The sequence below is a fragment of the Anguilla rostrata genome, chromosome 14, assembly GCF_018555375.3.
Source record: "Anguilla rostrata isolate EN2019 chromosome 14, ASM1855537v3, whole genome shotgun sequence".
Classification (NCBI taxonomy): Eukaryota; Metazoa; Chordata; class Actinopteri; order Anguilliformes; family Anguillidae; genus Anguilla; species Anguilla rostrata.
This window is the reverse complement of record NC_057946.1, coordinates 14,830,145-14,844,482: the sequence shown is the minus strand read 5'-3', so window position 1 is coordinate 14,844,482 and position 14,338 is coordinate 14,830,145. Positions and strand designations below refer to the sequence as shown.

At 39.3% G+C, this 14,338-nt stretch overlaps 1 protein-coding gene across 3 annotated transcripts in view; it reads left to right on the top strand.

Annotated features, from left to right (window-relative positions):
- The window catches only part of LOC135239476 (netrin receptor UNC5D-like), a 106,279-nt gene extending 94,750 nt beyond the window's left edge, over positions 1-11,529 (top strand). For all 3 annotated transcript variants that reach the window (XM_064308150.1, XM_064308151.1, XM_064308149.1), the window contains 4 exons: positions 3,605-3,754; positions 5,056-5,220; positions 5,773-5,951; positions 8,770-11,529. In XM_064308150.1, coding sequence (XP_064164220.1) covers positions 3,605-3,754; positions 5,056-5,220; positions 5,773-5,951; positions 8,770-8,956 — 681 coding nt within the window. In that variant the 3' untranslated portion in view covers positions 8,957-11,529. The remainder of the gene's footprint in view (positions 1-3,604; positions 3,755-5,055; positions 5,221-5,772; positions 5,952-8,769) is intronic.
- Positions 11,530-14,338: the final 2,809 nt, after the last annotated feature.

Below are 14,338 nucleotides of genomic sequence, written 5' to 3'. Positions count from 1 at the left end.
AAAAAGGTTTTGTGGGCAGATGAGACCACAATTCCTTTGTATCAGAGTGATGGCAAGAGCGAAGTGTGGAGGCCAAAAGGCACTTCCCAAGATCCAAAGCACCCCCTCTCATCTGTGAAAAACAGTGGTGGGGCTGTTTTGGTTTTGGAATGTATGGCTGTGATAGGTACTAGCTCACTTGTCTTCAGTGATAGTGTAACTGCTGATTGTGGCAAAATGATTTTTGAAGTCTCCAGAATCCTCTTATCTGCTCAAGTTCTACCAAATGCCCCCAAATGTATTGGGTGGTGGTCCATCCAAGTTAAAGGTGCCTGCAGTACAAGCCTGGCAGAGCATCACCAGAGATAACTCAGTACCTGATGATGTCTATGGGTCACAGGCTTCAAGCAGTTATTACATGCAGAGGATATGTGACAAAGTACTAAACAGGACTACTTTCATTTACATAACATTAATATGTCCCAAATATTGTGGTGGTGTGGGGGTCATGTATAAAAATTGCTGTAATTTCTACATGGTACAAAAATGTATAAAAATATCCTTAAATAAAAGCTTAGAAACTGCACTTTAACCACACATGAATTGTTTGCTAATAAATAAAAAATAGTGGAGTACAGAGAGAATTAAAAAATATATGTCTTTGTCCCAAACATTACTGGTTAAGATACCAAGCATTCATACCAAAGAAAATTTAAGTTGATAGATGCCAACAAGCAATGTAATGTAGTATAGGTGTCATGGTTTTGGCTGATACCACCATTTCTTTTCCATCTGCGCCTTTTCTTCAGTTATTACGGCCATTGGTTTTTTATACGCCTTTTCTTCAGTTATTACGGCCATCGAGTTCTCCATTTTGTTGATTGAATTATACACATGCAAATTTCTTTTTACAATTTGCACCTGTTGGCGTTCTATTTAAACCTCGAGCAAGCCGATAAGCTTTGCTTCAGTGTCACTTACGTTGCACTAGAGCCGGTAACCGATCAAGCGAGGTAAAGGTATAGGATTGAGAGTTGCAATATTGGATTGTTGTGGCTATAAAATTAGCACAACAGTCTTTAGCTAATAGGTTGTTGGTAACAAGTTAGTGCCACAACCTGAACTCAGAATTCTTTCTTTAGGGTGTTACTTTTCAGCCTCGGTTCGAGGTCTGTTTTCTTTGAGTTGCTCCGTTTTCTGCTCAGGCGGTTTTGTTATTTGAAAGTTCATACTCCTTAAGCTTTAGTTTTTTACCCAGTACGTGGGTTGTTTTGAGCTTTTCTTTGGGATACTCTCCCTTCGGAGTGTTTTCCTTTTGTTATTTTTCCACTGTCCTTTTGTCTCTTGAGACTTTGTGGTTATTCTACCTTTGCTGAATAGCTTAAAGAACCCCCCTGTTCAGTCGCGGTTGGTCTCCCAAAACCCCCACTCCCTCACAATAGGTATATAGGTATCTAGAACCTAAATGTTGTTTTTTTTGTTTTTCCTTCTGAAAACTTATTTAAATTCTGCTGCTCAGCCAGCGGCAAAAAGACAAGACTGACTTGTAAAGGACATGGGCTGTTATAAACAAGACTACAACTATTTCCTGACGGCGAACTGCACAACCAGACATTTATAGGTGCTTTTTTGTTATGCATATTCTGTTAGCTAGCTGGAAGAGGTGAATAGCTATGTGGCTAATTGCCTTAAACATTACAAGAACTCATACTTGTGATCAGACCTATGTCTCTTTACACAGCAGAGATTAACCATGTCATTTTCTTCTAACCTCATTTTAAATACATGGCAAGAAGAATTTTCAGCCAATTCCGGACCATTCTTAGTGCTTAAAGCCATATACATTGCTGGCTCATTAAAAGGTCTCCATTTGTTTGGAATATGGGAACCTGTATTTGATTCTTCCTGTTCTGACACTCAAGTTCTCAGCTCATCACATGTATAACAGGCATTCATGTTTTGTAATGAGTTTTAACATGCATCTTCTCATGGGATATGAATTGTGTGAACTGCGAATGGGTCTGTTAAAAGTATACTTGTACACTCAGGTCTCAATATGCCATGTTGTCCCCTTAAAAATGCTAGAGCCAGTCATTGAAGCACACAATTCAAAATGGCTGTCTTTTCCACCATGCACCAGTGCATTCCCTAAATCTGGAAAGAAATTTGATCTTTATCCTTAGATCAATTCATTCTTGTTTCAATATTGTGGTTGGCACCAAACAACTGAAAGGGAAAATGGTGGCTGCAGCTGTTGTGTTTAGGGACAAACAATGAATCCCAACAGAGGTTGATTTTCTTTCTTTCTTATGACCGCAGGTGTTTGAATTTAGGATCACCTGATTAAGTTTGGCTTAAACATCAGGGAAGGTACCAAGCTATGAGGCATGTGCATGGCAAAATGGCCCCTCTCCAGGGTTGGCTGAATTTCAATTTCCCCAAGCCACCTTGGAAAAACAAAAGAAATTTCATTTAGGCATGCTGCTTGTATTTTTTTTTTATTTTCTATTTTGCTACCCCAACAACCCATTTCAGAATGAATCTTTGTAATCCCAGCCTCTGTCCATTTCCTCACAATTTTCTCTGATAGGACAGGGAAAATGGCTTATGCATTTCCCCCTGAGAACCAATGAACAATACTAAAAGATGAATGAATACTGGAGAGTGAAAATAAAAAGGCCTTCTGTTTGATGCTTTTACTACTCCTCTTCATACATTACTGTGAAAGTTCCTATGTTCCGTATGATGATTTAGGCTATACTTCATTTTTTTATTTAAAATTTGAGAACCTGTGCCTTGCCTATTATAATGTGTTTATACAAAACAACCATTGTTTTTATATTTTACCCCAGTTTTTAAATAATGGGATAAATTGCAGTATATCTACCATCTAAGTTTGGTTTTGCCTACAAGTTTAGCTCCATTAAAGAGTAAAGGCTGGATTCACCAGTGTTTTGTAAATGCTCGTACAGTCACAATCAGATGTCCACTCGATAGCCTTTTGGGGGAATCAATGTAACTGTGGGCTATATTTTAACGATCGAAGCGCACAGTCTAAAGCGCATGGTGCAAGTGCATTTTGGGGCGTGTCCAAATCCACTTTTGCTAGTTTAACGGCGGATAATCTGAGCGCAAAGTAAGGCGCATGGTTCAAAGGGGTTGTACTTCGTCTCTTAATTAATCATAGCTGTGTTTTGGGTGTAACATGAAATAAACCAAAGTGTCATCTCCCATTCCCTTTAAAAGCCAGGTGCCACTTGCACCTTGGTGGATTGTTATTATAATGGTTGATTTGCCAAGTAGCAGGAAAGAACGCTTCTCTGCAGAGGAAATAACAGTAAAATACTGCACCATTGACTTAAGACCAGGTTTTTGTTGGTCAATCGCGCAATTGCTTTCCGCTGCCTCAAGATGGCAATGCGCCAACAATGTGCCATACCTCATTTTAAGACCAACACACCCATGGGCGCTCAGATGGGTGCAAGTACATTTGCTATTTAAACAACGTGGGCGCTGGACGGGAAAATGATAACTGCATTGGTCTGAAACTAGCAAAGACACTTGCGCTGCGCTTGGCTCCGCTTTGCGCCGAGTGTAAGAGAGCCCTGTGTCTCTGAATCTGCAGAGGGTGGTTGCTATGGAGAAGGGCAAGGGCGGACAACTCCTGGAGGAGCAGAAGACATTACTTTTTAAAGCGAACACCTCCAGCCTCCAAGTCTCCATCCAGGACATCCCACAGTTTCTGTGGAACATAAAGCCTTTCACCACCTGTCAGGTACAGTACAGTATGTGAGCACCTCTCCAGTACTTACACCAAATAAAATTTAATGGAAAGAGATTCAGTTCCACAGGAAAGGAAGTTATGCTGCATGTCTCCCTTGATCCCACAAATCAGTGCCCAGTGAAAAAATGCACATTTCACTGTGCAGGCTTTAGTAACCGTGGAAACATTTTTTCTTAAGTCCCTTCAGAAAACAAGAGGTATACCCTTTTTTCTTAGATTATTTACCGTAACCGTACACTAAATCTTTGAGCTTCCATACACCATGTAAGGAAACCCAGGTACCTGGCAAAGACATTCCTTTTTCACGGTGCCTAGATAGTTAAGTATTAAAGGGTGGTATTTCATTAAATTCTTAATTTTTTGAAAAATATTGAATGAACATTGTCTACTTGTGTGGCAATCCAATTCTCACAAAGAAGACAGGGATTGAGGGAGACTTTGTTTAATATGGTCCATGATGGATGTGACTGTTAAAGGTGAATGGGGCTTCCAGTAAGATTGCAGTCTTGTTAAATCCATGTCTTTGGTCAGAACTCAGTTCAGACAGCAGTCCTCGTCCTTATGTCATATTGAGTGATTTGTGTTTGCTGCACCAAGGTTGCCTCAGCGGCTTAGGTTGGTGGACTCTTGGAGTGATTTTCACGAATCAGGCAAATGATTTCTGTCGAACAACTGTCAGACAACAGATTATTAACCAGCCTTTAATGAGCATGAAAAGCTTCCTAATTTGCAAATGTTTTCTTACAGCTCCATTGTCTGTGGTGTCACGTTAGGTGACTTCAGCCATTCTGGTGTTCATGCACATCTTTTCACCGGATCCCCTTTAGCTGGCAGAACAGGTCACCTGCGTAGAGATTAATTACCAGTCAATGAAATACATGCAGCTTGACCTTCATAAATTAGTCATTTAAGGCAATCCATCTCTTTCCCTCACTAGTCCCAGCAGTGTTACATTCACCCTGTGACTAACAGTTCTGCTCTTGGTGACTACTATCCTGTATTTATAATCCAGAATATCAATGAAGCTCAGCTTTCTAAGGATGAATGCGCTTCAGAAGACTGAAATGCTTCTCTGTGACAGCAGTTTCTGGAAACTGTTTCCTTTTTATACCTGCAACCTCAAACACTCCCATTTTGGCTTTTTCATTGTGTGCGCTTGTTTTGGCTTTGCCCAAAGCATAGAGTGAAGAGGTATCATTTTTGCAAAGAATTTGTTAGTTTTTTTTTTTTTTTTTTAAGCTGTGTTCATTCAGGTTTGGCTGTCCACCTCACTCCCCCTGCAACCTCCATAGGAATTCTCCTTTTCTCAAGTGTGGTGCAGCAACCAGCAGCCCCTGCACTGTGCCTTCTGCTTGGAGCGATATAGTCCCGCCACAACCCAGCTCTCCTGCAAGATCAGTGTACGGCAGGTCAAAGGTCATGAGCAAATCTTACAGATCTTCACATCCATTGCAGAGGTGAGGCCCTAGTGTATTTCAGTGAATCTTTGCAGTGAACAATATTGGCAGGATGTACTGGCTTCATTACTTTATAGAATTTCTATTAGTATTACATATCTGATAGGGCACTCTGTCTTCAAAGGAGCTTTATTAATGCTTAATGTGTTGGTTGAGTGCTGTTGCCATAGTCAAAGATTTGTAACCGATGCTGGAAAATGTAAGGGAAAGGTAACAGATGAGTTCATATTCCAACAGAACATATTTTCCCTTATGAAGAAGTAATACATGTGAATATGATATTCAAAATACACGTTTTTCATGTTGAGTGTCATAATTTACTGAAACTGATAGAAAATATAATAAATAAATAAATTAACTACTGTATGTGCTATACATGGATCATTCATCCATATGTTCTACAATAGTATGTTGTACGTGGAAAATTATTCAGTGTACCACTATTCAACGCGAGTTATTTTCTTGTGGACTGTAAATCGTGTAACTGTGTAGGGTCTTGAGTACACATGGGATTCTCAGCACAGTTCATATTAGCCTCACTTTGTTTCCCAGAGGCAAAAGGAGTCGGTCCCATCCGTTACTCAGATGGATTGCTCTGTCACATCTCTGTACGGCCCCAAGGCCTTCAAAATTCCCCCCTCCATTCGCCAGAGGATCTGTGCAACCTTTGACACTGCCAATGCCAAAGGCAAGGACTGGCAGCTTTTGGCACAGAAGCTTCACATTGAGAGGTGAGACCCCACTGCTTGTTTTGAAGAGTTTACCCAAAGGTTTACAGAGTGTTCATCAAATTTCTAAATATTACAATTCAAAAAATATTCCTTATGTTAAAAGAAGCCTTGAATCAAATTGAGAATTTCCTTTATTTCTGTATGCGTATAGAAGTAAATTTTAGCACAATATAAGCTAAAGTTACTCTTGAAATTCATAGACTGCGATCCTTCTATTGAGCTAATTAGATAAGTGTTTGTTCATTACCTATGACCACTCTTTCTAGGGTTTTGTTTTAACTGAGGAAAAATCATGATTTCCAGTTGTCTCAATTCACGTTACAATTCTAAAACAAGGCAATCTTAATGCAATGACATTTTAGATGATTGTGTTTCCATCTTTATGGAAACAGTTTGGGTTAGGCCTCTTAGTTCCAGTGAAGGTAAATCTTAATTCTATGACATTCTAGATGATTCTGTGCTTCCAACCGTTTGGGAAAGGCCCTTTTCTGTTTTAGCTTGACAATGCCCCTGAGCACACAGCAAGGTCTATATAGAAATGGTTTTGCTGAGATCAGTGTGGAAGAACTTGACTGGCCTGCACAGAGCCCTTAACTCAACCCCATCCAAACTTTTGAATCAATTGTAAAGCCAACTGCAAGAAAGGCCTAATCGCCCAATCAGTGCCAGACTTCACTAATGCTCTTCTGGCTGATGGAAGCAAATCTCTGCAGCAATGCTCCAAGGTCTAGTATAAACCCTTCCCAGAAGAATGGAGGTTGTTATAGCAGCCAAAGGGTGGACCAGCTCCATATTAATGCTCATAATTTTGGATGAGATGTTGGACGTCAGCTGTGGACATACTTTTGGCCGTGAAGTGTGTTTTTAAATCTAATGTATTACTCTGGTGTTGTAAGCTACAGTATATAGCCGTATGCTTTTTATAATTAAATGATATACAGAAGAACCTTCAAGATGCAACCGGTTATTGAGGTTGTTTGGAACCCCGAAATGTTAACTTTGAGGTGAAAATAGACTCACTTTTATGGATTTGAATCATTTATAGAATCATTTTGTATATATAAAGATGAGATGCACCAGGTGCTATTGCATCGTAAAGATTGAATTGTATTTTGTAAATCCTGTTTGTATTTTCTGTCTCTCCTGGCCTACAATGAAACTGGCCTTTGGGGATGAATGAAGTAATAGTGCAATGATACTGCAAATATCACTGTTACAGAACAGGTGACTGGAGAAACCAAAAGGGTGCCCTTTCACTTTGGGCATATGTAAATAGTGTATATACTGTATACAACAGGTACCACTGAATATATTGTATTGGAAATAACCAGCATATCAAGCTTTGTCCAGACTAAGCTAAGGGGACCTTTTGATATCCTCCAGGAGCAAGCTCCTAACTTGCAATCATAGAACTTCAGGACAGCAGCAGAGCAGGGTTCACTTTATCTAGGATAATACTGCAGTCATATCTCCTGTCAACATTCATGGTCAATGATGCATTCCTTGTGGATGCTGTCCGTCAGTGCTACAGTGTAGATTTAATTATAGATCTTAACATCTATACATCTATGAGCTTGGTTTTATTATGTGAATTTTAGTTATGGGGCCCCTGTTTTTTCATGATCAGTTTTGAACAAGCAATCAAGTCATCTTTAACTGAAGGAATTTTGAGATTTTGCAGATGAGCATTGCTCATGCAGCTGACTTGGGAGAGACATGAGGAACAGTGAATATGTACTGTAAATTCATTTTCTAGATTACAACATGACTCAGGCCTTAACCTGTTGTGTTTGCGACTGTATGACGTTTAACTTTAATTGAGAGAAGCATCATAATGGGGGCTGCTTGGATGGCTCATCCAGTTAAGGCTCCATGCAATCTGAATGTGAATTCGTATCCACTTTAATACATTCCTTTTCCTTGCTCTCTTCCCTCAAGTGAGCTATCTAGCGACTGAATTTGTGACCCACAACAAATTAACTTAACAGGTGCTCTGAAAGGGAGGACAGAAATGGAACAAACTAAAACGGAATTGAATGGAATCCTTTCTTCACATGGAGCATTGCATTGTGGGATTCCCTTTTTTATGGAAGCTTGCAGTTTATATCATTGGTGGGAGGGAGGAAAAATGAAAGAGCAAGAGAATGTAATTGCCCCCTCTTTCTTTCATAAATTTGAACCAAACCCCATTTGGTGTGGCTGCTATATTTCATCTGGGCATTTCAAGAACCCCCCCCCCCAAAACATTCAGTTATGAGAGCTGACATAGGATTAACAGAAAAGGGGAGGTGGGGAAGGAATGTCAGCATTTCTCCATTATTCTCTCCTGTTGGTTTTGTGGCAGTGGATAATGTGTATCACTCTCAGTACTATGTTTTTTTTTTTTGGATTGCAGGGATTTATAGCAGATTTCAACCGAGTCGAACCTGCTGCTTTCACATAATGAGAATGTCTCAGCCTTGTTAAGCAGATTTAGAATTCATTTCCTTGGCTCTGAAGGTGTTTTAGAAATAAATAAGGAAACAATATGTGTGACTTGGCTAAATATATATGATAGTGTAAAACTGCCCTCTGCTGGATATGAGTACTAATGGGTACTACCTACTGTTATCGTGGTTCTGAAGAAATGTTTTATTGTTGTATATTTATCTCACTATTATTCAAAACACAATTCTGTCATTTGATATCTGCCTGAGTATTTGCCAGGGCATTGAGCATGCAATGATTATGTTCTCTCTACATTTAGAAAATCTAACACTGGTGACCCGTGCCTTTTGTGACAGTTGAGCTGAAGTTGCCCTTTTTTTTGGCTGTGCAGGAACCTGTCCTATTTTGCCAAGCAGCAGAGTCCCTCAGCAGTGATACTGAACCTCTGGGAAGCCCGTCACCAAGACAACGGGGATCTGGACTCACTAGCCAGTGCGTTGGAAGAAATCGGCAAAGTCCACTCCAAAAGCCCAGCGAATGGCAACAGCACAGATGAAGCTAGCTCCGACTTCACTTAACAGAGGACAGAATCAAAGCAGCCAGAGAACAGAGGAAAGAGTTCAAGCTACGACTAGCGGGGGATCAGCACAGGTAGAGGGAGTACAGAGGTGTCGGACTAATACTTCACACAGTAGTTCCAGTCCAGGTAATCAAGGTGTGCGGGGTGGTGTTGACAGCAGTGGTGGGAAACCAAATCCACAGGCTGCGGTGCATCAAAGAATGCTTCCTCCTTCTGTTCTTTGATAAGGGAGGGGGGTGGAGGGAATGTGTACACAGAGAGAAACCTAACATTTTCAATCAAGCTAAACACACAAGCCAATATAATTAGAAAAGTATGTTCATCGACCATCAAATCGAATGAAAACTCAGCGGCTGCACATTTTAGACATGCCCCTTTGAAGCTGCCAAAGAGACTCGGCTCTGGTCTGCATCATTACAGGAATGGGGTGTTGCCAAGCGACAACAGAAGCGAAGACTCTACCGCATTCTCATATACAAAAGCATAAAGATTCTTTTTTCTTTATTTTCATTGTTTCCTCAACTAAATTGCTTTAAATCCGATTGATTTGACTGAATATTGTTTTTCTGATTTTGATATTGCCTTAATAATACTAATAATAATAAAGAAAAATTTGCCTTGTTACAAATTTTGGGCCCTATTTGCATAGCCATATTGGAAATGTCTTAGTGTAGTCTCCCAGGGAAAGTGGGATAAGATATAAAAGGATTGATGCGGTTAGATTTTATTCGTTGCATGTTTTTCACACTAATGTCCTACTGGTGTTGTAGTACTGTCTCATATAATCCAATATGAGCCATCACTCAATACTAGGGGTGGGCAATTTCGGTCCTGGATGGCCAGTGTGTATGCAGGTTTGTGTTTCCACCAATTCACCTGGCTAAATGAGCTAATTAGCTCAATACACGAACACCAGCTCATTCAAAAATTTGATCACAGTAAAACGTTTCATATAGGGACACAAGAACAGTCTTCGGCTGACATTCATAGACTTATCAAGAAATGTTATGGCTAATTAAATAATTGAAGTCAGAAGGCATGAAAACCAGACCGATACAGCCCTCTTTGCCTACCTCTGCTCTATGCTCTATTACACAGATGTTTCAATCAAAGCTTAGAGCAGCCACACATCCCCATCAAATGTTTACATATGCCGTATGTTTATAGTCTATTAAATAAGGATCAAATCTCAGAAAACAGTGTATAAACTGTTTGAGAATGCGAAAGACATTTTCAGGCTGCATTGCAGTAAGAGTCGTGGGATCCCAAAATAGTCTTTTTAACAAAGTAGAAAGCAGACTGGCCGGTAACTTGGTACCAGCAGAGAAGATCTCTCCAGCCAGCTGTGTGAGGCACTTATCTGCCTCAGCAAATTTGCACAGATCAGTCTTGCAAACAATGGAGGAACATGGATTGGCAGTCAGAACCAGATGCAATTAAAGGAAGACAAAGCTGGCGAGGAAATTCTAAAGTCTAGGTCTGCAGGGATGCGGCATGATATGTTTCTACCCATGTTAAACAAATTATTCACTTAATTTATTTGTGTGCTTATTGGCGTGTGCAATTTGAAGGAGCCCACTGAGGGCCATTTTGAAGATATTTGAGTCGTTGGGTAGTTTTCTAAAGACAGTGCAATTATACTGCTTTAGCAGTTGGACTTACTGTCAGGGAGTCACTTTTGCACAGCAAAAGTTGTATTAATAGCACTCAAACCTTGAGTCCAGCCAATGACCTGTGAACGTAAAAAAGTCAATCCAGGTTCACTCCTCACTGTTGAAAAACATTTTCAAAATTAGCGTGACATTTTGTCAAGAATATTGAAGGTATGTTGGCATGCAGTGGTTTGAACTTATAAATTGGTATGGTAGCAATTGAGAAATGGTATTGAGAAATATGTTATGGACACACAGCTTTAGGATATTATTTTTCATTGATACACTTCATTTAGGTTCTTCAGTTATATTGATGCAATTATTTTGTAGTAAGGTTTCAGCTAACTTACTGTACTGTGAATACTACATTGAACTGAACTGGCTTAGTGTTGGTCATATCCAAGTGACAAAGCCTTTTATATTCAATGTGAATATAAATATAGGGGCGACATAGCTTAGGAGGTAAGAGCGGTTGTCTGGCAGTCGGAGGGTTGCCAGTTCAAACCCCACCCTGGGTGTGTCAAAGTGTCCCTGAGCAAGACACCTAACCCCTAATTGCTCTGGTGAATGAGAAGCATCAATTGTCAAGTGCTTTGGATAAAAGCGCTATATAAATGCAGTCCTTTATGTTTTAAGCTTTTAATTAACTTATATGTGACCCATCCAGTATTATGTCCATTATAACAGCACACAGTTCCCCCCTCAAGGTCCTGACAGCTTTTGCAGTGAGCAGTGAAAATGACATGTTGCTGTAAAAAGAAAAGATGAAAAAGCTACAAATGTGGTGGTTTGTGATTTCAGTGAGTTCCTTCTGCGTCTTTTGTAACAGCCAGCCTAGTAATCGTATTCAAGAGGTTCTGTATATCTCGTATATTTCTTGCAAGCTACTATCTCTGAATAAATATAATTTTGCAAACAATTCAACAATGTTGATCTGAATAAAGTGTTATCCATTTGCAGAGGCCTCGCCAAAGCCTTTACCATTTAGCAGACCAAAAGGTTTCCTTTTGCCGTTTTTCTCTGCTCCATTTCTGCATTCTGAGAAGAATGTTTCTTCAGAGTTGAATCTCTTTACAAAGTTCTGGAAAGTGCTTTCATTTGCATTTAAGATGTGACAAATAACAAAACGGCAGCAGGAGATATGTTCATTATTATTATTATTATTATTATTTATTATTATTATTATTATTATTATTATCACAGACCCTGCAGGTTATACAACACCACAGGTGAGAGAGCACCAAATTATAAGATTCATGTATTAATATATAATGCTTTTTAAAAGCAAATCTTTCACTTTTCATATCTTTCTGTATCACTGATCCTGAAAACTGGCTGGGCTTTCCATTATGCAGCCTATTAAATCTAGAATGCTCATGCAGTCATTGTATTGCTGTTATGACCATGTTGGTTATAAATTGCAGTCATTGCATAATGACATGACTGAATTGCACTGGATCAAATGGTCTGAACTTTTGACTCATTGTCAGTTCCCAGTAAAAAAGAATGAATAACTCAATGACCATAACTACTGTATTGTTTTCTTAAGTGTTCCTTTCAGCCAAATACCAGCATTGACAATCAGATGCAGCACTCCAATTCCCTAAATTAAATAGTTCAAATAATCTAATTTGGCTGTATTGTAGCATGTGGTTTCATAAATTTGTGTGCACAATAAAAATGACTTCTGCTCTTTAATCTAAGATATAAAATCTTGTTTTTATTATCATATTTATATAATTTGATATTTAAGAATGATGCTTGCCTTAATTGTTGCATGATTCTAATTTTTACTTTGCTCAGGTTCAAAAGATTTCAGTTTTATTACATTTTGATTTCATATTTTGAAGGTTTTACGCCACAATTTTGAAAGAAAAAATGCTGCAGTATTTCAAGGAACCCTGTCAGACTGAATCCCACTTCTACAGTCCTACTCCTGGCAGGACCATATGTTTTTGAAATATATTAAGGATATATGTTTTTAATGCTTGGTCATTGCATAAGTGTGTACACCAAAACTTTTTTCCCCCTTTCCTCATGTCCTAATCTAATCATTCGAGAGATGAGACAGCTTGTAGGATATTTGAAAAGCTGCTGGTGTAACATTTGCTGTCTGCCAAGCTAAATTATAGCTTATTTTAAAATATGTGACATCATAAAATATACTTTGCATCAGAGAAAATAAGAAGCTCACCTTGTGCTGTTGCTGACAGGGTTATTTGCAGGGTTGGCATCTCAATATACCCATACTGCCTCCAAATTCCTGTTGGATCTGACAGATTGGCCATGGCCTATGGTCTCACTGATTCATTCTGTGACAACTTCTCATGCAAGATTGTATAATTCTAGAAAGTCTGCAAAACTATTCTCATAAATGGTAATACAGTATGTTTGCTATCTGTGTAGTGTAGATGCATAAAGTCATGACACTGAGCGTCAGGGATTACTGTGTTCCTATGGACATACAGCTGTTGTACATATCTAATCAAGTCACTGTGGGAAGGGCTGCTGACTGCCTCTGGTTTGAAATGTAGAATGAACTAAATGAATCTGCTCCTTCACCATGTCTAAGTCTGTCTTCTGGCTTGGTACAGGACAGCACATCTTTCTTGTCCAAAACCAAAGCACACACTCAGAAGAATAAGTCAACCATTTTTAAAATGGGAAACAAATGTAACATACTTCTTTGTAAGATTTAGTGTATTTCTCCTTTTTTTTTGTATTTTGCTCATTGCCTTGGATTCACAATGTCTGTGCCTTGTACAGTATAGCTGCTGTGAATTGTGAATGCGGTGCATATGGGGTTAATAGACAAGACAATGGACATATACTGTATATGGACACATCCTTGCCATTATCATGGGAACTGAGAGATATTGTGATTGAAATTATGGGCATTTTGGAATCTTCATAGTTTAGTTTGTAAATTTCATATACAGCCTGTTAATACTATGTACAGGAGAAAATATCCACACATTTTCTGAGTATGTTCTTTTAAGTTGGTTTTTATCCAGCACCAGTTCAATCAGTCCAACAATTTCAAACCTCCAAGGTGCTGTATATTTATGGCCAGAAGGTGGCGGTATTATGTCTATTGTTGTATACTAGTCTTAAATGTCAATAAAAAAAATATATAGTTGCTCAGATTGCAGTTATGTTTTATCAGTTATTTAGTTAATCCGGCTCTGTGTTTGGTTTCTGCATTTTCAACAGATAAATAAATAAATCGGCACACATTCAAAGAGAGGTAAGAAAGTCCATACTTCATTCCTATATATAAAAAAAGCCTTGAAATGTAAGTGGTGGAACTGGAACTCATATGGGTACCTTACTGACAGTGCCCACTGTCTATAAAGGATCCACATATAGATAATTCTCTGTAGAAAATCAGACCCTTTTGAGCTCAATTTGTGCCGCTGTACTGTAACACGCTGTGTGCACCAGATGTCCTGACTGTCTGCAGCCCAGTCAGAAGGAATGATCTCAGCTCAGAATCTGGTCAAAACCGGTTGAGAGAGTCCCCACCCTTCCTCAACTTCCATGTAAATTCAGCCTGCTTTCTTTGATACTCTTCCATTGCCTGGACAACTGCATTCACTCAGACACTTGTAAGATGTCACATCCGTGGCCTCCCCGCCACCCACTCTCCCTGCATACCATTCAATCCAGAACACACAGGAAGTCTGTGTGCTGTGCAGAGAGGGAGGGGGGAGGGGGCAAAGTGCAGA